This window comes from Aquila chrysaetos, chromosome 7 (assembly GCF_900496995.4).
Source record: "Aquila chrysaetos chrysaetos chromosome 7, bAquChr1.4, whole genome shotgun sequence".
In the NCBI taxonomy this organism is placed as follows: domain Eukaryota; kingdom Metazoa; phylum Chordata; class Aves; order Accipitriformes; family Accipitridae; genus Aquila; species Aquila chrysaetos.
Genome location: NC_044010.1, coordinates 12,630,417 through 12,655,122, shown reverse-complemented (window position 1 = coordinate 12,655,122; position 24,706 = coordinate 12,630,417). Strand labels below are relative to the sequence as shown.

Below are 24,706 nucleotides of genomic sequence, written 5' to 3'. Positions count from 1 at the left end.
CTCTGCCCCAAGCCTGTAGGGCTGCATGGGGTTGCTGTGACCCAAGTGCAGGACCCGGCACTTGGCCTTGTTGAACCTCATGCCATTGGCCTCGGCCCATCGATCCAGCCTGTCCAGATCCCTCTGTAGAGCCTCCCTACCCTCAAGCGGATCGACCCTCCCTCCCAACTTGGTGTCGCCTGCAAACTTGCTGAGGGTGCACTCGATCCCCTCGTCCAAATTATTGATAAAGATATTAAACAGAACGGGGCCCAACACCGAGCCCTGGGGAACACCACTTGTGACCTGCCGCCAACTGGATTTCACCCCATTCACCACAACCCTCTGGGCTCGGCCATCCAGCCAGTTTTTCACCTGGCGAAGAGTACACTTGTCCAAGCCATGAGACGCCAGCTTCTCAAGGAGTATGCCGTGAGAGACAGTGTCAAAGGCCTTGCTGAAGTCAAGGAAGATAGCATCCACAGCCTTTCCCTCATCCACTAGGTGGGTCACTTGCTCATAGAAGGAGATCAGGTTGGTCAAGCAGGACCTGCCTTTCGTAAACCCATGCTGACTGGGCCTGATCCCCTCCTTGTCCTGGACTTGCCACGTGAGTGCTCTAAAGACAAACCGTTCCATAATCTTCCCCAGTACCGAGGTCAGGCTGACAGGCCCGTAGTTCCCCGGATCCTCTCTCTGCCCCTTCTTGTAAATGGGTGTTACATTGGCAAGCCTCCAGTCCTCTGGGACCTCCCCTGTTGATCAGAATCGCTGATAGATGATGGAGAGTGGCTTGGCAAGCACCTCCGCCAGTTCCCTCAGTACTCTTGGATGGATACCATCTAGTCCCATAGATTTGTGAGTGTCCAGATGGTGTAGCAGGTCACTAACTACTTCCTCCTGGATTAAGGGGGGTATATTCTGCTCTTCATGCTCGCCTTCCAGCTCAGGGCGTGGAATACCCTGAGGATAAGTACCTCATCCTTTTCCTCATCTCTGGTGGCAACGTTCCCTTCTGTATCCATTAAAGGATAGATATTCTCCTTCGGATTCTTTTTACTGTTAACATATTTGTAAAAACATTTTTTGTTGTCCCTTACAAAAGGGGTCAGATTTAGTTCTAGCTGAGCTTTTGCCTTTCTAATTTCCTCTCTGTATGATCTAACAAGATCCCTGTACTCCTCCCAAGTTGCCTGCCCTTTCTTCCAGAGATGATAAACTCTCCTTTTTTTCTTGACTCCTAGCAAAAACTCTCTGTTCAGCCAGGCCGGTCGTTTTCCTTGGCGGTTTGACTTGCAGCACATGGGAATAGCCTGGTCCTGAGCCATTAAGATTTCCTTCTCAAAGAATGTCCATCTCTCCTGGACTCCTTTGCCCTTCAGGACTGTTTCCCAGGGGACTCTCTCAACCAGTGCCTTGAAGAGGCCAAAAATCTTCTCCACCACCGAGCTCGATTTAGTGGAGCCCTTCCTCTGCCAACTAAGAAACCAAAGCCCAAGCTCCACCACTACCTTTTTTTCAACATTTTCTTCTGTCTCCTAGGACTGATGAGTAGATCTCGAGCCACTTACATTTCCCTCTGCCAGCCTTCCCCTTTTTATTCTGACTAGAGAATGGGTTCCCTCTAAAGCAGGTCAGGTCTCCAGCAACTAACCTACTACTTGTTGTTTGAGGCTGATGTACCTACACCCTTCACACATGTTTTTCTTTTTATGATAAAAAATGTGTTAGCAATTCTCCTGTGCTCACCTGCCTTCACTATAGTTGAGGGGATTTCAGAGGGAACTCCAGAGAAATGCAGACTACACAGCTTAAAATAAATTTATCCAGAAGTGCCCTGTGCCATCAAAGTGACAAAAGCAGGGAAGTCCCAGGGACATCTTCCTGCCCTTATTTCATGAAAATAAAGGGGACTTGAGTGATATTTTATATTAGCTCACCCTGTAACTGACATCTACTAAGGTGGAAAAGTTGTATATTTAGAACTTTTACTAAGTTTTGCTCCTCCTTCAATGGGTTAGGGAAACTTAGAGAAGAAAGAAGAATATGATGAAAGGATCTGGAAAGTAAGAGGGCTGCTTCTTTGGAAGAGAGGGAGGAAACTAGAGCTGAGCAAGGAAAGGATAGTTCTGAAGTAGTAGATGAAGACCAGAGGTAACCTCAGGGCAGAGAGAGGCAAATGGAAAGTACTCCAGGCAGACCAGCAATGGCAGAAAATTCAAAATCTTTTTACATTCATAGAAAAACAAGACACGAAAATCCCTTTCTGCCCTATTCTGTGTTCTCGTATCAACCGTTTCTTGTTACATGGACCTGGCTCAGCTCAGCAATCTCTGTCAAGTTTTGCAAGGTTCTTTGTACATCACCTTCTCTGGAACTGGTGGTGGCCAAGCTGACACCAACTCTCTAGTGTGACAAAGCCTTTGAAGTTAGTGAGAGAGTAATTAGAGACCTCTTGTCCTAAAATCCAGAGAGTTCTTTGTTCCTCTCCTTTTATTTCTTCATCTGCAATACGCCCTCCGTGCTGGTGGAAGAGGCAATCTGAAATCCCTTCTGTCACAAATGAGGTCTATTCTTTATTCTTCCCTCTGCCTTCTGGGTGGACACACTCTGCTGTTAATGTATTTCTTGGTTCTTACCTTGATTTCTGGAGTAATGACCTCTTTTAAGCAGAATAATTTGAGCCAATAACCAGTGAAACTTGTATGGGTTTAAGGAAAAGTATATGATACAGCTAATGCAAGTTGCCATTATTTAACAGGGAAAGAAAAAAGAAGCCTTAGAGGGTGACTGGAGTCAGTGACACAGATTCCAGTGAAACTAAACCCACTAAGTTTTACAGGGCATATTGCCTGCTGGAAGTTTACAACAGGAGTGTTAGGCTCTGCTGATTCAACTCCCTTCTGGCTCTGGTCATATAAATTGGCATATCACCCTTAATCATCATATTCAAGCAATGCTTCCTCAAGTCATGAATGCTCAAATAGGTCTACTAAGAGGTCCAGCCTGGTCCAGAGGAACTGCCACCAGCTGTCATTTTGCTAGTGATTCAACCATGTGACCATGTCTTTTCTCTCTCTCAAACTTCTGTAAAACAAGCAAATGCTAAGTTTAAGATCCTGCTCATTTCTCCAGTACAAACTACACCGGGATTCCCAGCAGATAAAGTTAACCATGTGGGTGGGAATAAAACCACAGAAAAGTTCTGGGGTCCCTTTATGTGGCAAGAAAAGGCTGGATATGTTCTACATTTTGCTTTGCTTTCCAGCTCTAGAATAGCTGTGTAAAATGGAAGACACCTGAATTTAAACTTTGCTGTACAAGGAGGTTTGTTGTTAGATGGACTTAACAGGAGTGGGGGTTGTCCGGCATCACGCAGCCGTGCGTCTTTGGTACCTCGAAGATATCCATGCCTAAGCTCACATTCTCTTCCCTTCTCTCATTTTCCAGTGAAATCTGTTGGGGTTTTGTGTTGATGACTGTTCATGTCTCTCTCACTGATCTTCATTTATGTGCCTTTTCTCTGCATGATGCCTGAGCATCCTGGCAGCCAGGGGCTGCGGATATCACTGGTTGTGTGGACTCTCTCAGAAATGTGCTGCATATTACACATACTAACAAATATACTTGCACCCCAGACAGTGCAAATCCTAGTTTCCTAGGGATAAGTACCTGGGAGAAAATCAGGTTGACAGTCAGGAAAGAAGAATATTTCATAAAAGAAAGGTGAGGCAGTCATTACAATTTTTTAATATTCATTTCTGCCATCCCACAGAGCCTTCTTCAGCTCTTGGGACGGGGACACTAAAAAGAAAGCAAGCTGGGGCATGTTATCTGGGTCTTGTTAGTGAGGCTTGATACAAGATACTTTACATCTTGCGTTGTGAGAAGAACAGAGTGGCCTTGTTATACTGACTGGTGGTGGATAAGAAAACCTGTATGTTGCAAAATGTATAAGATACCAGAGGAAATTGCTTTTGGTCGACCTTGCAATTCCCTGGGAAGATGAGAACCTTAGGCCTTTTTAGATAATTTAGCTTAAAAGCGTCAGAGTGGCTTGTGTTAAAAGAATGAAAATCAAGAAAAGGTAAGTATTAGAGTTACTAATGAACATTCTTTAGAATAAGTTGTATCAAAACCTGTAAAATGTCCCACTGCACAGAATCACTAGAAGAGGGTGAACTAGCGGACAAGTGAGGAAGACTATCGAAGACCACCAGAGGACCCCTGAAGACCACCAAAGATCTCAAGTGTGCCTGTGCCAAGGACATTTACATATATTAATGAGTTCCTGGAATTTAGATGAATATGTTAATTAATTCCAAGAAAAAAATCATGAATATGTATATCCATTTTGTATATAATCTCAACTGTTGAAAGAATTGGTGTATACGATAAGTGGAGCGATCCCCTGTGTACCCAGCACTGCAATAAAGAATGCCTGCTTTCTAAAACTCCAAAACTGAGTCTTGGAGAGTTTCTGAAGTGCTGACTTATGGTAACAGCTGCCTTTGGGACAGCTTTGGTCTCAGCTTTTTGTTTTGTTTTGCTTCTAAAACTGGTAATTTTTTTCTTCTGAAAGGGAAAACCCACAGTTACTAGGACCAAAAGAAACAATTAATTCCATTTCATCAGGAAGAATCAAAGAGCATTTTGAAACGCCTACCTGAAGAGTAGTGAAAAACAGGTCATCTGCCCTGTAGAAATCCAGTACTGGACTATTTTTAAAAAGCCCTCAAGTGAGACATTCTGGAAAAATTGAGACTTTTTCTGCCTATTTCCATTTCCTGGCAAAAAGTTATCATTGAAAAGCAGTGGTTAAACTCACTTGCCTCTTCTTTTGTTGTTGTGTTTATACACATATATTGATGGCTTCCAGTCATAGTCACAACTGAAGATCATATATGTGTCCACTACAATCATGGAAAAAAACACAGATAATTTCTCTGCAAAACCCCCAAAAATTTAATGAGCATTTAATCTCAGAAAACTCTCATTTGAGGAATGCCATATTGTAACCTACATGCATGTGGCATGACAAACTTCAAAGCAAGCTGTATCAGCACATGATTTTCAGAATGCAGGGCACAGTTGCCCTTTAAATGCTGAGCAACTCTTGGTTAAAACATTGCTCGAGAGTGACTTCTAAAGGTCCCTTGGCCAAGAAGCCTGAGACTGTTTTCCAATCCAACTTCTTTGGTCCACTGACCAAGAAGCCTAGCTGGAGAAAATCCAGCTCTCTCAGGGAGCAACCCTGGGCAGAACTTGTCAGAGGGATTTGGGCAGCCTAGGTGCCTTCCCAGTTACTGCCAAATGCCTGCCATTCCCACTTGTCCTCTAGCACACCTTCTTTTATCTGTCACAGGCCAGCCTGGCAGCTTGGAGAGCAGACTTGGGAACATTTCCACATTCCCTTCCCTGGTCGTTTGCAAGAGCTCTTTCTCCAGGAGAGCAAGGCAGGCCTGAAGCTGACTGCCCAGTTCCTTCTGTCAGTCCCTTTCAGTACCTTCTTTTCCAGCAACCACAGTGTCCGCTGCTGGACAACCCTCATAAAGTCATTTCGTCGTGTTGTTCCTGAGTGTCTTTCGATACAGTGGTTGTAATTTCTTGATACCTGGGATAGGGTTGCTGGATACCAAAAGGCTATTTGAAAGTCTAAAGAGAAAAAAATAGCACTTGTGGGTTACTAATTTAATGGAAGACTCACTGGAGACGTTTTCACTTCCATTCATGATCGCTCCCACTAGAGGGTACTCTGCTATTATAAAAGAAAGCGCTCTGCGCCGAGGCTGCACAGTGACACAAGGTATTAGAAGGGCCTTGGCAAATACATTGGAAGGACATTTCTAACATACCTCGTGTAATGATACAGAGAGCTGGAGGGGAAGCTTCCCAGCTCAAGCCCTTAAAAACATAACTTTTTTTGAAATACCGGTCTTGGTACAGTTTGTGGGTCTTGCTGCCTCTGCAACAGAGATCCTGCCACCTGATTACTTGTGAAACATCAAAGGACGTCCCAGGACACGTCACCTGCGCACCGGCTTGTCTGGCTTGATCCTTGCTGGCGCTCACATGCTCACCCGCACTTGCTCCAGGTGCTGCCCCAGGGACACACAGGCTGTGACTCTGGTCCGTGCTGGTGGCTGGCACTTGGTTTCCCTCACTCATGTCTCCCCGGTCGCTGGCACCCAGGCACATGCACCCGCTGGCCCGTGGTCCTGGCCCAGCTGCTGGCACCAGGCCCCCATACACGCACGCACACTGGCTAGGCAGTCCCTCACCCAGGAAAAGCATTAGAAATGGAGTTTAGTGAGAAGATAGGACAGATCGTGGTGACCGGACGCTGGGCATGGCCAGACAGGCATACTGACCAGTCTCCTGCATACGTGCAACCAGGCCCTTTTATCCCTCCATTTCCCCAGGCTTTTTCATCCCCAAATCCCCTTGATTCCTCCCTTTCTCACCTTCGGTTCCTCCCCTAAGCATGCCATAACAAGTACTGCACAATCCCCAAATCCTCTTCCCTCGCATCTCATCATGTGTCCGCACCCCTTTAGGCAGTGACCCCCCTCAGTCCGAAAGGTTCTCCACTGATGACTCCTTTGGATGGGTTCGCACCTAGATCCTGGGGCTGAGGATCTCCTGGCGCAGCCCTGGGAGGGGCCTGGACAAGGTGCCCCTTCCTCTGAGTCCTTAGCTTGGGCTCCCCGCCTGCCCTTGGGCCCCTGAGCTCCTCCAGGCTTGCGGAGGCGGGCCTGTAGCGGGCCGACGGCTCTCCTTCCTGCGCTGGGCCGGGGAGCGGTGTTGTTGGGACCCCCCCAGCTGCCGCTGCCTCTCTGTCCGCCTTCACGGGCGTGCAGCCGAGCTCCTTGATGCATAACCCAACAGATCCCCTCTCAAACACGGCGTGGACGTCGCTGTTCAGGTTCTCTGCTCCCTCGGGAAACAAGTGCCTGCAATTTCTTTTCTCTCTCAGGTTTCTCTTCAGACCTGGTAGCCTTTTGTGAAGAGAGGATCCTGGTGTCTGCTCCTGTAACAGACCCAGCACCGTGGTGCGGTAACCACGACAAAGCTCTACGTTATCTGGCAGAGAGAGGTGTGACAGGACGACAAGATGCCAGCTCCCATCTCAGTCTCCTCTTTCCCAGACTTCTGCTCTGGGCAGAAGGGGCTGTCTTACCCCAGGGGAGCAGCCAGGCAGGAGCATTTGGGACCCACCTCCCTGTGACTCGGAGCGAGCCCCCAGGGGCCTGATGAGTGGTGCTCCACAGCAAACTCTACGGCACGTAGTAGAGAAGGCCATGGCAACTCACTTATGTCCCCTTTCCCAGGGTCAGAATTGCCAACTGAATTCAGGCGCTTTATTAACAAACTAAAAAAATTCAACAAAAACAAGCATCGGAGATTCTTGCAGAAGCAACTCGAGACAAGAAAGGGAGAGCAAGGACAAGAGAGGATGCAGCTAATGCTGCGGAGGTCACACGGGGACTTTCCTGGGTTAGGAGGGCCAAAGAGCAAGTGGAAGTGAATATGCTCAATGCACATGGGCGTTTGCATGGGGATGCGAGCTCGCTGCCCCAAGCAAACACCCAGCCCTCGCTAATGCTAAGCAGCCAACACAGATATCGCTGCAACGTGGATCTTGCACTCAAGGTACAGTAGACAGAGCAGAGCAGATCTGCTCCTCTCTCATCGGTGTCCGGAGCCTGGTTGGAGATGGGAAAGCAGACCCATGTGCAGGCACCAGTAGAGGGTCACACGCATAAAGAGTTTTGTGGAGGTATATCTTCAGTTTCTTTCCTATGTGGGAGGGGAGGTTCATGCAATCATCTTAAACTGTGCCCACTTCTCCCCTTCTAGAAACTCTTCATTATCCAGGCAGCAAAATGGGCTTGTGTATTTTTATTACAGCAACAACCTTTACCTCCTGAATTTCACTGCTTTTTTATCCAGGCAAGGATCCTACTGGCCAATTGCGTGCTGTGGGGCAAAACATGCTCCCACCTGCTCACATACAAAATAACAACAGAAAAAATAGCACTTGCACCTCTAAAAGGTCCTGGTAACAAGTCAGATTATCAAACCAGAATCTGTTCAACTTCTTACATTGTTTCCCACATCCCTCCTCCCTAACTTTTACTTTATTTTATGTGGTTCCTGAACTTTGCACACTGAAAGAAACTGGCTGGTTTTCTTTATTCAGGCATTTTATCAAAGGCCCTGGAAGATGCAGTTGTTTGTTTAAAAAGAACTATCCCGGAGGACTGCCTGTCCAAGACAGACCTCAATGCTTTCAACTTTTCAGATAAAGCACCATGTTTGGACTGTAAGTACTGGAGAGTCTGACTTTAATTAATTAATTCTTATTTTCTGAAGAAAAAAACCCCATAAAGTCTGCAGAATTGCCCTAGGATTAAATTGAAAAGACAACTTTCTGGGGGCCACTCTCTTTTTCAGGCTTTAGTTTTGCTATTTCCACCGATGCCAAAGAGGAGAATTATTAATGAAAAGAAAGACAGTTCATCAGCAGTTTTATAGCACTGTATTTTCTCCCCCTTTCTGTTGGTTCATGTTTCTTGTTCTCAGTTCTGCTGGAGGCCAAGGGGCACCCTGCTCCTGTAGATGAAAGGGTGAGGAGGAAGGGAAATGTCGGCTCACTCCTGGCTGCAAGCCCAGATACGCCGGCTGCTGAGCGGAGAGGGGCAGACATAAGCCCGGCAAATGCCGTGCAGACACTCTGAGAGCAGGTTATCACTGAAAGGGTTCACCCCGCTTGTCTCCTGTTGGTAGCATGTTCACTTCAGTTAGGAAGTTCTGGAGATTTTATACTTTTGATCAGAAACCAACTGGGGACCGTGGAGTGCAATACCCGGTGCCACCTCCCTTCCACAGCATCAGCTCCCTGCTGTGCCCAGCCCTCTCCTCCCCTGGCTGCATTAGCCGTAGCCGGTCTCATGTCATACACCAGCCAGCACCAATCCAGGGGCAAAAAGAGACCAGCCATCGCTAATTAACTGTGCCGACTTTGCAAAACAGGACATTTGCTCATGCACTTAAGTGGTACGCTTTCCAAGCGCTCCTCAAATTCCTTTTCCCAGGCTCTTGGCACGTGTTTTCTGTGGCTTGGTTGTCAAACTGACCAAACTTCTCAGGCCAATTAGTCTGCTAATGCTCTGCAGAAGTAAGAGGCCACAGAGCGGTATGAATCCCAGATAGCATTCTCATTGCAAAGCTAATCTTGTGAGAAGTATTTCTCCTGGAAGCAGCCAGGTCCTAAGGACTTGTTTTCTAACAAATTGCCAACCTGAAAGATTTCCTGGGGAAATCATTCCCCCATTTGGCTCCGCTTAGAGCCCCTTCCACTGCCCTCAGGCTCTGCATATTCCCTTTTGCCTTGGTGCCTTCTCCTTCCCTCCTTCCTCCCAAACTCCCACTTCCCAGCTCAGCCCCATGACAACCCTGGATGGGGAAGGGCAAGGGGTGCCAGCAGAGGAGGGGTGATCCAGTCAAAAGGACAGCATCTTCAAAGGTGTGATGAGATGGAATAACATCGGGGAGAGGAAACAACCTCAGATCAGGAGAGGCAAACTACATGGCTGGGTCAAGTAACAGCAAAGCAAAGGACAAACTTTCTGCTGTTTGCAGCAGAGGTGTTGCACTGGTTGATAGTACAATATCGGGTCTGGATCCCACAGACAAGAAAAAGAGCGAAGGAAAAAGAAATGTGCTAAGGGAATGAAGGAAGCTGTAGAGAATCAAGTAGAGGGTCCACAGACCTTCTTCCTCACCTTTCAGGAAAAGCATCTGTCCCTCTAGTGATGACTGGTGTTGTTTCTTGGCAGCTTCTGGCTTCAGTTTTTCCAAGTTGGCCTCCAAATCCATGTCTGCCAGTTCCACAGCAGAATGATCCAGAGTCACAAACCTGAGACTAGATGAGTTAAAACTGCATAATGACCACAAGTTCCTTCTGCTGGGCCAGAGCCCACTGGAGAGTCTGGTGCCTTACCCCGCTTCAGTCTGGGATGTTATTACCTGACCCAGGATTCAGCCCCCCTTCTTTTGCACACTAGTCAGAAGGTTTCCACCCCAGAGGAGTCTGCAGGGAGCTCAGCACTTTGTTGGTGATGCAGCGAGGTCTTGGTTTCCCTGTGCAGCCTGAGCTAGACTCTGAGGAATGCTTTCTGATTGTCTTGACGTAGCCAGAAATCTTTACAATAAATATTTTCAGAAGGAAATGTTGACATTATATAAATAAATACAGAAGCATTGAGTAGAGAACTGACACCTTGCTTCTATTAATGAATCCTTTCTAGAAAGGAGACAGCCTACATTTAATACCCTTAAAATTAAACTGTTCTGAAATAGATATGCAAAGATCTTCAGAAAACTATACTAGGACATTCCTCCTTTTCTCCTCTTCGTGTATAGGCTCTGGTATTTTGAGAAAAACCTGTAGCAAGGATATTTCTTTTTACTCAGCTGAAGGGCAGCTAAAAAACCACCACGATCTCACTTATGAAAATAGCTACATTCCTGTAGACAAGGCAAGCTCAAGACAAATTGGTTTCTTTAAGCCTAAAATATAACCCTTGGTGTTTATGATGAGATGCTGGATGTTCTGTAATTTATTTGAAGGATAGTATAAAATAAAATATTCTGATTTTAAAAACCCTCTAATTTTTAGTCTAAAAGTGTTGGGTTTTTTTCCTACAAGATTTTCATTACATCTTAGTCTTTTGTGTACAATTTCAAGTGCTCTTTTACTAGACAAGTTGCCTTTTCTTCTTTTTTCCTTAGGATGATTAAGGACTGCAGCTTCTGACAAGTTAGGGAAGTCAAAACTGTGTTTGTATTGTGTGTGGGTCTCAGACCAAGGATTCCCTCAGGCTTCCCAGAAATTTCAGGTGGCCTTTTTCAAAGCTGAGCAGACTACAACAGAGTCCATCCACAAACAGCTTGGACAAGAGTTCAGTGCTTCTTTCACACACAGCTTTATATAAGCAAAGATGAAAGCAGCAGAGATATGAGAGGGCCCTTTGTATGGCTTCCAGAATATGAGTAATTTCTGGTATACTAAGAGTGAAAACAAGAATATGCTTGATTTTTATCTGCGTGGTTCGATAGTCTCATTTATGAAAGAGAAAAATGCACTCAATTAGTGAAATTCTCTTATTTCAGCTGATTTGCAGGGGCTCAGTGCTGAAAACTGAATGAAAAACAATAGTTTATATTTTCTTCCATGTCTGAGTTCATAACAAAATTTACTGGTGTGGTATTTAGTAGATGAATCATTCCCCCAGGGTCACACAAGGGAGAATGACGAGTGATGCTTTCAATCTTCTATCACCAAAACAAAGTTCCTTTTCACTGTGTGGATTTAGTCCTATGCCTCTGCCAACAGTGGTTTCAGAAAAAGAATATTCTTCCTATCTCAGTCAGTGACTTGTAAAACATCTAAGGGCAGCATTTCAGCTACATTTCAAAGTCACATCTTCAGCCAGAGCTGTCGGGTCGATTCCTTTACACCTTACTGCTCTCTTAGAACCAGGAACCCAGTACCCAGGCAGAGAAAAATACCAACACAGTACATCTCTGAAACAGCCTGGCATGCCCAAACAGGACCCTGGACATTTTATACAGCCTGAGGACCCTTTTTTTATATACCAATATATATAAATATAAAATACACTGTCTAAAAGGACACTGTCTTAAGGTCCTACATGAGTTAAACACTTAACCCTAGCTGGCTAATGTCAAGATCAAAGGATTCCAGAGCCAAGAGGTACAGGCTAAATAGTCCCATTTGCTTTGCAGAGGGAAACACATTACCCAGAACCAGTTTTACCGAAGTAAGAGGCAAGCAGGAGGGTGGCATTTGCGGCTTGCCCTCTTTCTGTCTATTAGGAAAAAACAATGCCCTGCATTGACACCACTGTTGCCCTGGGCTGGACAAGTTGCAGGGACAGGAGGTGGCCGAAGGCAGGGTTGGGTCAGACCAACAACTGCCCAGCCACAAGACAGGCAAAAACCTAGGCTTTTTGTGGTTTGCTTTTTCTTTTTTTGGTGGTAGCAATAGCAGCTCAGAACATTCCTGTAGAGTAAACTTTGAAAATGTGCTCTGCTTCCATTTACTTACAAAGTTAACCTGCTTCAATAACACTCATATCAGAGCAGCAAAATAGAGCAGTCCATTCCACTTTAATTTCTTACCAGTTTTATTTTTTAGGTCTCAAGACCTATTCAAAATTTGCCACTTTTCACAGCCTAAATACTACTTATTAAAATAAATACTAATTATCTGTTTAAACCCATCTGAAATATAATCTCCAAAGAATTACTGCCAAACTGTTAACAGAGATAACTGGACAGACAAGCACAAGATAATCACAAAGAAACCTCAGAACAGCAGTTAGGATGTTATTCACCCACAGTAAAAACTTCTGATCCCCTCAGTCATGCGCTTCTTTGTTCCCTGAAAGGTGGTTTGTATCTATTTCGTGCTCTTTTTTTTCCAGCTAACAGCCAGTTAATTGTAGATAGTCTGTCTGCTTACATTCATTTCATTGCTATATGAAGCCAAACTCCACAGCACTAGCATATAGCATTTTATGGCATTGCAATTCAGTAGCTGGCTTTGTATAGCAAGAAGGCAAATACATGTATGGGTTTTAAGCGTTCTGCCTTTGGATGTCATTTGCTATTCTCATTCCAGTACTGCAAAAGACAAATAAATTGGTAACATCTTCCTTTCTTTTACAGCATTTTGCTTGTAAGCTACCACATCCTCCTCTCTCACTCTGTCTCTAGTCCTAGTCCTATCGTGCTCGTAAGCAGAAACCTACAAAAGCTTTTCACAATTCAACATTCAGCTAAATAGTAAAACAAATTACAGTCCTGCACGTAAGCAGATACTTTCATGACTCCAAACCCTGCTTTCCCCTACTCCAGGTGATCAGCTTGTAGAAAATACCAATAGGTAATCTCTGCAATCTTCCTGGGTTTATAAAGGTTTCTTGCCAGCTTTGTGCTTTTCTCTCTTCCCTCTGAAAATCATTTTCATTACCTTAGTCCAGACTCCCTGTTTCTGCAAGAGACTCATTTCTCTTTTTTAAAAAAAGACCCCCCCGTTAGTTTAAACATTAGTGGAAACCTTCTTTTAAAACTCAAAAAATCCTCTCCAAACCCCCCCTGAAGCGCAAGCGTGGACCTTGCAGAGCGGTGAGGGCTGACACTGCACAGCCTGTTCCGGAGGAGGGCCAGGGGCTGAGCCTTGCCCGCATCCTGCCCCCCACCAACCACCCACCCCAGGGGAAAACCTGCTTCTCCCCCAGCCCCTTCCCTCACAGGGGAGGAGGAAATTATGCTGCAGTGGTGGGAAAGCTTGGACAAAACGCGGCTTCCGCCTTTGACAATTATAGAGCTCAGGAGAAAAATTCCTGATTGTGACAGTTGCAGCCAGTTCCCCTTTCTCCACTCTCACCAGCTGTGCTATTACTAAGCATTAAGGAGCCTAAAAAAGTGCATTTTATGACAAGGACTGGGTTTATTAATTCTCAACTCACCCACTCGCTTTCATTTTAAGTTACTTGGCTTTTTGACTACAGCTCAGCCTAATTCATCTGGGATGCACATTTGAAATAGATGGGCAAGGAAAAAAACCAGACGACACGCACTTGGTCTGGGAAGCCAGGAGGAGAGGAAACAGCTGGCACTGGCTGTCTTCATGCTGCCCACAAGACCACACCAGCCAGGTGGGTTTACTTCTCCTTCCCTGGGCCTACAAGGAAAGATTTTATGGGCATAGGGTGGTATTCAGAGAATTACAGGAGAACTGCTCAGATCTGACCTACAGGTTATAAGCAATGAATTTTAGCAATAGGTAACACTTGTTGCCCTGCACTGGCGTATATCAGCCCACATGCAACACCCACCTCCTTGCTCACACCAGCCTCCCTCTTCCCGCCGCACCACACCATGACATACACAGAATTCACCAGACAGCCTACTGCCCCTCCAACTGCCCTTTTATTTCCCTACTGCCTCCAGCAGGCAGGTGGGAAACCTGGAAGCACAAGGCAGCTGTGATGGATTAGGGAAATTAAGAAGGGGGCTGTGGAAACCACAGAAGAAGAAGGGAACATCTATTTGCCTGTTGCTTTTTTTATTACTTTCTAGGAAGGGTTGGTGAAAGTTGGAGTTGGTAACTTCCTCATGCCTGATGACTCCTGGCTTGAAGCCTGTCGCTCTTGGCTCCTGGGTTACAAGTTCAGGCTGGCTGCAGTCTTGGCCTGATCTCTCGTGCCCTTTGGGGAACAGGTTAGACACCCAAAGCTCACAGCAGCGTACTAGGCTGCTCCGTGGGTTGTCTGCACCCCGGCTCCTGGCGAGGGTCTCCTTTGGCCCATCAGCAACACCACCCAGGCCATCACCCCTACAAAATGCTGCCCTCTTTCAGACAATCCCCCACCCGGTTTTAAGCTTGCAACGTTAAAATATCGGAAAGGAATAAACATAACATTCAAAACCCCAGAAAATACAAAACATCAGTTTCATTATGCAGACCCACACAGTCAGCCTGAGTCTCAAATAAATACTTTACAGCTTTTTTTCTACAAAACGGAATATTATAGTGTAACAAAATAAATAAATATCTATTATAAATCGTCCTTTTTTGTATTTCTCTTGGAGTGAGTCACAGCAGGTTTGCTTGGAGCCCAAGGTACTGTTGTAAGACGTTTCTCTCTTGCATGTGTAGGGCAGGCAGCTGCTCAGGTGTTCAGCAGCGGGCCGGGGCTGGGGGGCATTGCAGGAGCCTGCCTGCCTGCAGCACCATACTGCCCGCACTTCTTGGCCTTAGTACAGGCAGGAAGGACCTAACAAAAGAGAGGTTGTTGGATTTTTTCTCTTCTTCAAAATACATGGATGTTTTAAGTGTGGGGGTAAAGATACGGGCCATTTGTGTTACTAAATGGGTCCTTGCATCTCTCTGTGTGAGGGGAGACTAAAGTTTTCCCCTCGCAATCCCCCAGCAGGCTCCAGCTTGGACCTAGAGGCATGGCACCCGTGGAAGACATGTGTCGCATTTCCTTCCACTGCTGCTTTTTCTCCAAAACACTCATCAGAAGTCAGGGTGCATGCTCTAGGCATATCCCACAAGGAGGCTGCGGTGCCTTCAGCACAAAACTGGGCTGTGATTTTCTGAAGACGATGCTACCTCACTCAGTTTACCCCCGCCTCGAGCTTGCAACCTTCACTCCCTGCATCAGGACGGCCTCAGTGGACAACCGGCAGCGCCTCAGCCCCTGCTGCCGCGTGGCACCCTGGGCTTTCCTCACAGCGGCACGCTCTTCCTCTAAGACCCCATTTTGTGTGAGACACATCCTCGAAGCCGCTTCCTCCACAAGCTGCACTGGCTGTGCCGGAGCGAGGTTATTTTGGGAGATGCAGAAGAATGGTGCAAGGGTACGGCCACTGCTTGCACAACTATTTTGTGCATAAATATAGTAACAGAGCGACGCTTCCTCTGCAGCGCGCCTTGTCATTGGGAATGTTTTCTGTCATCGCTGCCGGGCAATTATAGGCCTGGCTAAGCGTGTTCAGGTTTCCCCTTCCCAGCGTGCTGCTACCCAGCCGTCTGGTTGGGGGTTAATGCCTTTGTCCCCCTCCAACCCGGGTGCAGCTGGGGCTGGGCAGCATGCAGCCAGCCCTGGGGTGGCCGGGCAGAGCCGGGTCCCAGCATTGAGCCCTGTGACCGGTGGGGGCGAGCCCTGCAGCACCCCGGGGAAAGGCAGACCTACCCAGCACGGCCGGGCTGGGTTTCTCTCTGGGTCACGTAGGTGCCTGAGGCAGCGGCGGAGGAGGCAGGCGAGAAGGAGGAGGGAAGTGAGGGTGACCAGCACCCCCACTGCAATGGCAATGGCCGGTGCCACGCTGCTGTCTGGACCTGTGGGGAAACCAGCGGGTACTCAGCTTGTGCATGAAGAAGATAAACCAACCCCTAACCCGCTTCAGACATCCCTTGGCCAGTCCCCCGCGGTGAGACGGGGTGAACAGGGACACTGGGAGCACACGCCAGCACGCACACAAGCGGCACTGCCAGCAGACCTGTGCTTGGGGTCTGATGCCACGGTTGGGCGTGCGACACCCAGTCCCTCCAAGCTACCCAAAGTCGACACATCTTGTTGGTGTGTCAGGCTATGTGACAGAGAAACCCCGCAAGACCTTGGCAGACGCAGGGAAGCTGGGGCACCACATGGCGTGTAGGGGATGTGATGAGCTGTAAGACATTGTATGCCATTGCCTGGGGTGTCTGGATGCTCCCTGGCACCTCACTCCACACTTCCCAAGCCCAGCCCCGGCTGCTTTTCCAGATGCCTTCCCCACCTGCCCCCAACCCTCTGAGGATTTTCCTGATCTACCCCAGGAGGTGTTTCGCCATCTCCTCCCCACTGCAGGACAGGAGCAGGGTTACATACTGACCCTGCACCAGGCTGTCCGTCGGCAGGACCAGGGTCACATTTAGAGAGGGGTGTTGGATCACGCAGGCAATGGGGTACTCCTGGAGGATTTTGGGGTGGGCATGGGTGAAATTGCTGATGACGGTCACAGTCTCGTTGCCGAGCTTGATGTGGTACTCCCTTGGTTTCTGCTGCAGGATGCTGGGAAGGTGCCAGGTGATTTTTGGAGCTGGCTTCCCTGTTGCTGAGCAGCTCATCCCCACCACTTTCTCAGAGTCCTCAGCTTTGTCTGGACTGGATATGAGCCTAGCCTCCACTTTGGGGTCCGAGATGGCTGTAAAACACAAAGAGACAAAATCTGTTACTTTCTGCTCACGTTTGAGCAAAAAGCATCTGTATTTACCGTTATCTTGGAGAACAACCTTGATATCTAATCTTGCCTCCCCCTCCCCAAAGCCCTGGCAGTGACAAATAAACATGGAAGTGATCAGGCAGCAGTCTGGAAATGAAGAGCTTGGCAAAAACAAAGGACAAGAACATAGAAGCATCCGTGTTTTAATTCTGTTATTAACGGCAGCGCTGCAGCATCCCAACTGAGAAGTGGTGATTGTGAACGAGTAAAAAGCAACAGGGAGTCAAGCCATGAAACCACACGTCCTCCTTCCTCTGAAAGGGCTGAGCTGCTTCAATGAGTCAAAATTCTTGTTCTTTTCCCTTACACGTATCTGCAGGATTAGCTTTACTGCTGTTTGAGATGTGTACGCTTGTGGACCAAAGGACTAAATGCATCTATTTATGCAAGACAGTAAGAGTGAATTTGTATGTGGTTACGCCACAGGATTTCACCTGTGGAGGTTTTGGGCTTGTACAACTTTCTTCCCTCTACTGTTGGGTTTTGGGGGTTTCACGATATCCCTCAAAACCTTCATTAAAGATCATTTCTTCTGAACTCCTTCTCACCCTAGAAGATTTGTGGATGCTATCACGTTTAGCCTTAGTCAGCAAGAAGGATGAATTACAGGCTTCATTCATGCTTACTCACTCGCATGAAGCCTGCTTGTTGATTCCTAGTTATACAAACAGTATTTGCAATGAATAAAGAAAGGGGAGGAGTGCAGGAAGCTGTTTTCAACCTGGGTAGAACTCCAGGGGAGATCTGAACACATAAGGACACGTCTATTCCCTGTGGAAAATCACCTATTTATTCCTCAGCCATAAAATCATACCATAATTCAGGTCAGAAAGGACCTCTGGAGGTCATCTAGTCCAAACTCCTGCTCAAAGCCAGTCTAATTAGTTCAGTTTGCTCAGGCTAAGAGTGCGATCCACAGGTTTCTGTAGAGCAGCTCACCAGCCTGCCTTCAACTTCAGTACATGTGCTGATGGTATAGGGGTCTAAACCACACTCTACTTCTAGGTCCCTGTTTCTGAGAATATTACTTTTTAAAAACCATTTAAGTGCAGTAGCAATTCTAGTTTCATGCAAGTCTGAGTTAATATGAATGCCGTCTGATTAAAAAAAGTATCTATTACTCTATTTAGCAGTACTCCATGTGTATATTATTACTTATATAGCAAAAATAACAATGGTCGGCACAATATTGATGCTGAAATTAATTATTGTCCCAACACTAGCAAACATATCACTATCATTTAGTGATCCTACTTTTAAACAACAAAAAAAATCTGTTTATTCTTCTTAGGAAAAAATGATTCTTTTTCCTTTTCGGAGGTAAACGAATATTTGGAAGCGAATGCGGTATAGCAGACACCGAATGATCCTGCGAAAGCGGGAAAAGACTTGTGCCAGATGCCTATAACCTCTTGGTACAATTCCAGATGCATCTCACGAGGTTGTCTGGATCTTCCAAGCCATAACTGCCAGAGGGTGGAAGCAAGAAATTGTATACCATCAGTTTTTCTTTTTCTTTTTTTTTTTTTTTTTATGGTTGAACCTTATTTATTTACTATGGTTGTGCCTGCCTAGAAGAAAAAACACAAGTGGGTATTTCTCATTTTTTGTGTCACCCATAGACAGAAACTCAAACCCCACGGAGCTGATGAAACCTGCTAGTGTTGCTTTGAAAGCAACAAGAAAAGCGTGTAGGGGGATTTCAGCTGGAACTTCTCAAAATCTCCCATGTATGAAAAGACAAGTGTCACAAGCAGTTTATGTTTTGATTAATAAATGATCTCTGAACTTCTTCTTTCACTCACGGGATGCATAAAAATAACATATCTACCCCCAGCATTAACTCCAAATATTAGGTTGCAACATCCAAAAGCAGCAAAGGAAAGCTGTCACAGATGTTTCCAGAGGGGATGAGAAAAATTGCTTAGTATCTTGGCAGAAACACACACACTCCACATCTGCTCTTCTTCTGACTAAGCAGTCCTGTCTTCTCACATTGGACCCCAAGGAATGAGTATCATGTGAAAAAACCCCTGTGGGGTTGAGCTTCCCCTTTGCAAGTGTCTGTAATAGATGCAGTCAAAACCTGTAAGTACTTGCTTTTGCAGTGAAGTCCTGCTACACCATTTGTTAGCATGTGCCCACTGTTGATGTTTGATGCATACACTTAAATTAACTGCTTCTTTTGCCTTTCATCAAAATATTTGTTTCCAGTGAAAAAGTACCTACAAGGGGTGTTGTGCGCAAGTACTTGCTTTAGTAGCTCTTGCAGAGCAGTAATGCAAATGTTCCCGAATTCAAGCTGTGGCAGGGTTCCCAGGTATTTGAAAATGGGACTTTCTAGTGAAGTACATCACCTTTGATTATCTGTAATGACCTTCTGTAATTAAAGGGGGACTGTCAGGTCATGATGTGCTTTTTACATTTAAAGGCTTGACAGTGGTCTCAGAGAGACTGATAAAAAATGTTAGGAATTACAGGATGCCTTGTGGTGACAGAAAGCCTTTTCCAACCATATGGGTGTTCACTAGCAACACGGTGCCTCGGTTTCCCTCTCTAAGAAATAGCGATGGCATTTTTCCGCTGTGCTCGAGACTTCCAGGTGAATGGTGCCATCCACAATGAAAGCAGAAAGTCTCCGAAGACGGCCCAGCAAATGCCCGGGGAATTTTGTGACCCAGCAAGTCTTGCCCATTCTCGTGTAGCACATCCCCTTTCTCCGTACCTGCTCAGTCAATCCCCTTCCTGGGTGTCATTCTCGTCATCTTTGGTGCTGAAGGTCGGCAAAACATTTCCAAAGCAAAATGGAGGGGGAAGGGGAGCAGGCTGTTCAAAAGAGACCTGCCAAGCACACTTGAAACTATTCTGTTCCAAAATGGGTTTTGCTACAGGGTAGGAAATTTCTGCTGCTTCTTGGGTTTGGTGTTTTCAGCCAGGCAGGTCTGAGATTCCTCCAGTCATACCTGTTTCTTTTTTCACAGTGTTGTATCCAGTTCTTACGCTGTTTCACTTCCCCTCATTACGCAGCAACAGTGCCTGTCCTGGAACAGCCCCTCTTGGAAGGCTGTTGTAATCGGGCAATTACCAGCGTGTAAACCCCCTGGCAGTCCCCTCTTGAGGGCAAAGACATGGTAGCGTTTCATTTTCAGCTGGTGACTCTGACTTGCTCACCTTGCCCTGAATCCCTGAGCCTTGGGAGATTCCTGCTGGCTTCACACTCCATCCCAGGAGTCCTCTGGGCTTGTTCAGACAAGTTGTTCCCATCATTATGAGTTGGGGAATAAGGGAGTAAGACTGTGGCTTTTAAGTAGCATTGCATAAATTAGCTTCGATGAAGTATACCACACGTTAACTGAAATCTTCTGTCACAGTGCTGAACACTTAGTTTATTCACGGTGACCTTCCAGGACATGTTCGAGAAAGCATATTTCAGGGAAGCCACCGTGACCACTGTCAGCCAGCCCCTGGCAGTGGCCTACAAGCCCACGCTGGGGCAGCAGGAGCAGCGGGCTCGTGCCTACCTGATAGAAGTGAAACCCTTCTCAGATGATGCATTTTTCATCTGAGATGCAGGAAGAGATGCTAATGGGAATGTGTGTAACAGCAGAAAAACATTTGTTTTTTAAAGTACTGCTCTGCTAAAGGATGAATCATAGCCACAAGGTTGGTGATTTTGGGAAATATTTCCCCCACTTGAATAAAAAACCAAACCAAACCAAACAACAAAACAAATCTAACGCCGTGTTTAGATTTTCATGATAAACAAGAATGGGATCCCTCTACAAGGCACTTCCATATTTTTCTGTAATGTATAATCAGTATTTACCCTCTGAATGGCTGGCTGGCTGAAGGATTACCTTCCTCTTCATATCTGAAATACTGAGTGAATTTCCCCTAATTTCTCTTTTCTGCTCTGGGAGCTTTCCCAAGAAAGAGGAGAAAGAGTTTTTGTTCCAGGCTTGGTTTTCCCTTGTATTTCCTGCCCTCCGTCTCCCCTCCTTCCCCTATTGCTTAAGTCATCTTTCCCCTATAAGCCAGGGACATTTTGTTTTCCACGCAGAGGACTCTTGGCATGTGGGAATGTGTGCGGGCATATGCGTCTGTGTCTTTGTCAGCAGAAGGTACTAAGGATAAACAAAATACTCTGCAGGGATCATACCACCGGCAGCAGGTCCCAGACACTGATATTTTCCACGTGGGACGTGATCTTTGGCCAACATCCCCACAGCAGAGTCACTGATGAGAAAGTCAGGAGCCAACAGGGTGTCCTTAGGGCATGTTTAATGTCTCAGCTTTCTCACTGGCAGAAAACCAAGAGCCTCTCTCAGAAGATAAACAGCTTTTCACTCTTGCTCCTTTTGAGTTCATCTATTTGTCTATATTTCAGCTTGTACTTGCTAGCTGATGATTTTGTATGGAGGTGTCAAATATTGCTACCTCGACTCATGGTTTGTTTTAACTCTCTTCTTGAAGCTAATTGATGCTGGCCTGCACAAGATATTCATGCGGCAAAGTCCACAAGCTGCGCTGTATTTCAGCCTTTTTTTTTTTTTTTGCAACCCTTTCCTGAGCCCAGGCTAACTGTTGTCATTTTTACTATAACTTCAAAATCAGCTTCCAGATATGCTGGTCATACATATGCCTCTCTGCCTTTTGAATACCTTGAATTTTTCTAAGACCAAAGGCAGAGTAAGAAAAAAGTGCCTGATTTCTAGGCTTAGGAGGCAAAAGCAGCAGTGAGAGGAAGCAGAGGAGCATGGCGTTCATGGTTGCGGCAGGCCAGCTGTCAGCACAGCACACGGCCAGGGAAACTTGGAGGAAGTCATGGGTTACACATCAGCTTTTGGATCTTGCTGTTGTTGACTTAAAGAGGAAGAAAATTAAAGAACTGTTGAACGCTGGTTTACCATCAGAGGTAAAACTAGAGAGGGAGGGAGAGCTAGAGAGGAAGCTAAGCCACCTTTCCCGCAGCAATTTAGCAATGACCAGTGGTCAGGGAAGGTTTTTCCCAGGGAAAATGACTTGGTCCTCGGATGACAGCCCGTACGCAATTATGATGCCTTACCGTAAACCTTGAGACACATCCTGCCAGAGACAGCCCCCAAGGGGAACGTGTTGAAGATGCACTTGTAGCATCCTTCATCTTGGAAGGTGACACCATGAAGGGAGATGGCTGAGACTTGTAACTCAGTGTGGGCAAAGCTCACGTGACCGACATAGCCCTTTGCTATCTTTTGGCCGTTCATCGTACTGTAAGTCGCTATGTTGTCTTCAGCCCCGTCTGTCTCCTTCTGCCAGGTCACCTGTAGCACATCTTCTTTTTTGACCAACTGGCATGAAAAAGTAACGTTTCCTCCTGCCTGGACCGACTGGACCTTTCTGTGCATCACCTGCACAGAGCCTGGGGGAGAAGCAGGTGCCACACTCAGCATTTCTCACCACCCTTCTGCAACCCAGCCCCCGCAGAAGCCCCCCAGCCCTTTGCCCTCACTCCTGAGCAGAGCAGCTCTGGAGGGTCTCCCTGCCCCTCCATGCAGGGAAAAAGTGAAAACACAGCTCCAAAGAACTGCCCTGAGATTTTTGCTGGACCTGACACCTCTCACACAAAGCACCTTGCATGCCTGGTATCTGTGCTGCAGAGAGCACCACCAAGAAAGGCAGCTGTGGTGCCGGGAGAAATTGATTTCTGCCTGCTAAGACTGTTATCCCATAGGCACCTGCGGAGAGGTTCCCTAAATGTTCAGCCATGCTAATAACCAGACGGCTCTCTGAGTCCTCCTGCGGTGCAGAGAGAAGCAAATCAGTAAAGCTGCTAAAAATTATTACGTGTATCACTACACATCATGCACCCACACTTGTCAGAGACTGACAAGAGAAGAGAAAACCAGAAGGAAAAAGCAAGGTAGGGAGGAGGGGAGGCAAACTGCATCCATCCTCCTATCTCAGGCTTGAGGCTGTGCAGCTGGGAAGCAGCTGAGACCCTGCTGAAGGTCCACAGACGGAAAACTTTCATAGCATAAATGCCCTGGTATTAAAGATCTCCCGGGAAAAGAAAAAAAAAATAAAATCAGTCTCCTCTTCCAATTCACAGACACGTGGAAAAACTTTTAAGGGGACAGGCAAGCAAAATGGATGCTCCCAGGTTTGACAGCTCAGCTCCACAGTCCTCTTAGGATAATAGTTTTTAAAGTTTATTTGTGTACATCAGCATGGGAAGGCAGATGTCAGCAGGGACAGTTATAGCACTGTAAACATATAATTCAATTTACAAGAAAGGGAAATATCTTTGCAGGCCTTAAAGAGGAGTGAGGCTGTCTGCAGTTCCCGAGATACACCTGGCTAACCCGCCCGACAAAGCTCTCCCAGGTCCTGCCCCCTCTATGGCTGTGGCCATGGCCAGACAGATCTCCGCCGGAGACCAAGAAGCCAGCTGTGAAGCTGTGCCAGTCATTTTGCTTTTCAGAGCTCAGTAGTGCCATAGTCAGAATACAAACTATGACCATGGAAGCTAGTTTGAAACAAATTCAGGCTTTTCTACATGATTTTTAATTACAAAACCAAATGTAACATACCCACGCTTTTAGTGGCCTGAGCAAAGACCTACAAGCACCATGTCCATCGCTACAAATAATTCTGTCCTGGCTAAAGCAAACCAGTGCCATACTCTGACCCAAATCCCAGCCACAACAGGAGATGAAATCAAACTTCAGTCATACAGGTCATTGGAAGCATTTGGACATTCGCCTGGGTTATGATCTGCAAATTGCAATAAATTCATACACCTGGCTGCAACTTATAAATACACTAGTGGTAAATTAAGGAGAGGATGCTGTCAACGCAACCAGCAGTGAGACGTCTGAAGCCCCACGCGAGCGGTGCTGTCGTGTGCAGTGCCACAAGTGCCCTGTCACCGCTGGGCTTGCCCTGGGAGGGATGCCAGCTGGGGACGGCAGCACCTAATGCACCCCAGCACCTAATGCCATTACGATAACGATACAGACAGACAGACAAGGGAGTTACCTGACGCAACGGTCCAGACACTGAAGAGGAGCAGACAAGCGACCATCATCTTAGCTGTGCGCTCGGTGAGACGAGCGAGCGACTGATCCATTGAGTGCGGCTTCCCCTTTTTTATACACTTTGCTCTTACTGCAGGGACATTCCCCCTCCCTCACGTACGGTAAGAGGCACCTCGTAAAAACCTCCTGCCCCTCTGGCACTTAGCTGAATAACAAAAATTTCAGGGGACATGACAACAAATGTCAGAGCCAGAAACTGAAGATTTCCCAGCTGGGCTGCTAGATGGACAGGGCTAACGGGTTATGAGGCTGGGTTTTTCACAAGCGCCTTTTCCCTAAGCTTAGGTTTTTGCAAGTGCCTAAATACAAGCCCAGATTTCTAAGCTGGCTGAGTGCCCAACATCTGCGGGGCGCAGGAGGAAAGGCCACCCTGGCCCTGACCTGAGCTCAGGGAAAGGAGCCCAGGTCAATAGTCACGCTGTAACGAGTAGTACAAATGTTCCCAGTATGTAACTCAGAGGACCCAGTTGGGGATCTGCACCCCAAGTGTAAACCAGGAGCTCCTGATGCTGCTGTAACACAACTTTTTTTCCGGGTAAGGAGACCAGAGGAAACCAAGCACCCAACCCAGGACCCAGGTCATATGTCGCCTCAGGGAAAAAGCAGAACCTTGGTCTCCCCTCTCCTCCATTGAGGTTGCCCCCATCTCCACATGCCCATGCTCCTTCCTCAGCCCTGCTCCTTGGAAAGACAGGGCTGCCATCCTGCAAGCACACCCCTTCCCCTCTGCCCTCACCTGAGGCAACATAAAAATAGCTCACGCAGCCATTTTGAGTCAT

General features: G+C 46.8%; 1 protein-coding gene across 1 annotated transcript; it reads right to left on the bottom strand.

Annotated features, from left to right (window-relative positions):
- Positions 1-14,513: 14,513 nt before the first annotated feature.
- CD200 (CD200 molecule) lies at positions 14,514-24,403 on the bottom strand. The gene is made up of 5 exons (XM_030019451.2): positions 23,869-24,403; positions 21,914-22,249; positions 16,459-16,770; positions 15,777-15,922; positions 14,514-14,852 (listed from the first exon to the last, which is right to left on the bottom strand). The coding sequence occupies exons 1-5, from the start codon at positions 23,957-23,959 to the stop codon at positions 14,748-14,750; spliced, it is 990 nt and encodes a 329-aa protein (XP_029875311.1). The 5' UTR covers positions 23,960-24,403; the 3' UTR covers positions 14,514-14,747.
- Between the last annotated feature and the right edge of the window lie 303 nt (positions 24,404-24,706).

What these genes read in the sequence shown, in the direction of transcription:
- CD200 (XM_030019451.2), bottom strand. Translation starts at nt 23,959, where the DNA reads ATGGATCAGTCGCTCGCTCGTCTCACCGAGCGCACAGCTAAGATGATG. An exon ending in GATGTGTCTCAAGGTTTACG is followed by an intron (nt 16,771 to 21,913) that starts GTAAGGCATCAT and finishes TGTGTTTTACAG; the next exon opens with CCATCTCGGACCCCAAAGTG. An exon ending in GACGGACAGCCTGGTGCAGG is followed by an intron (nt 15,923 to 16,458) that starts GTCAGTATGTAA and finishes GTTTCCCCACAG; the next exon opens with GTCCAGACAGCAGCGTGGCA.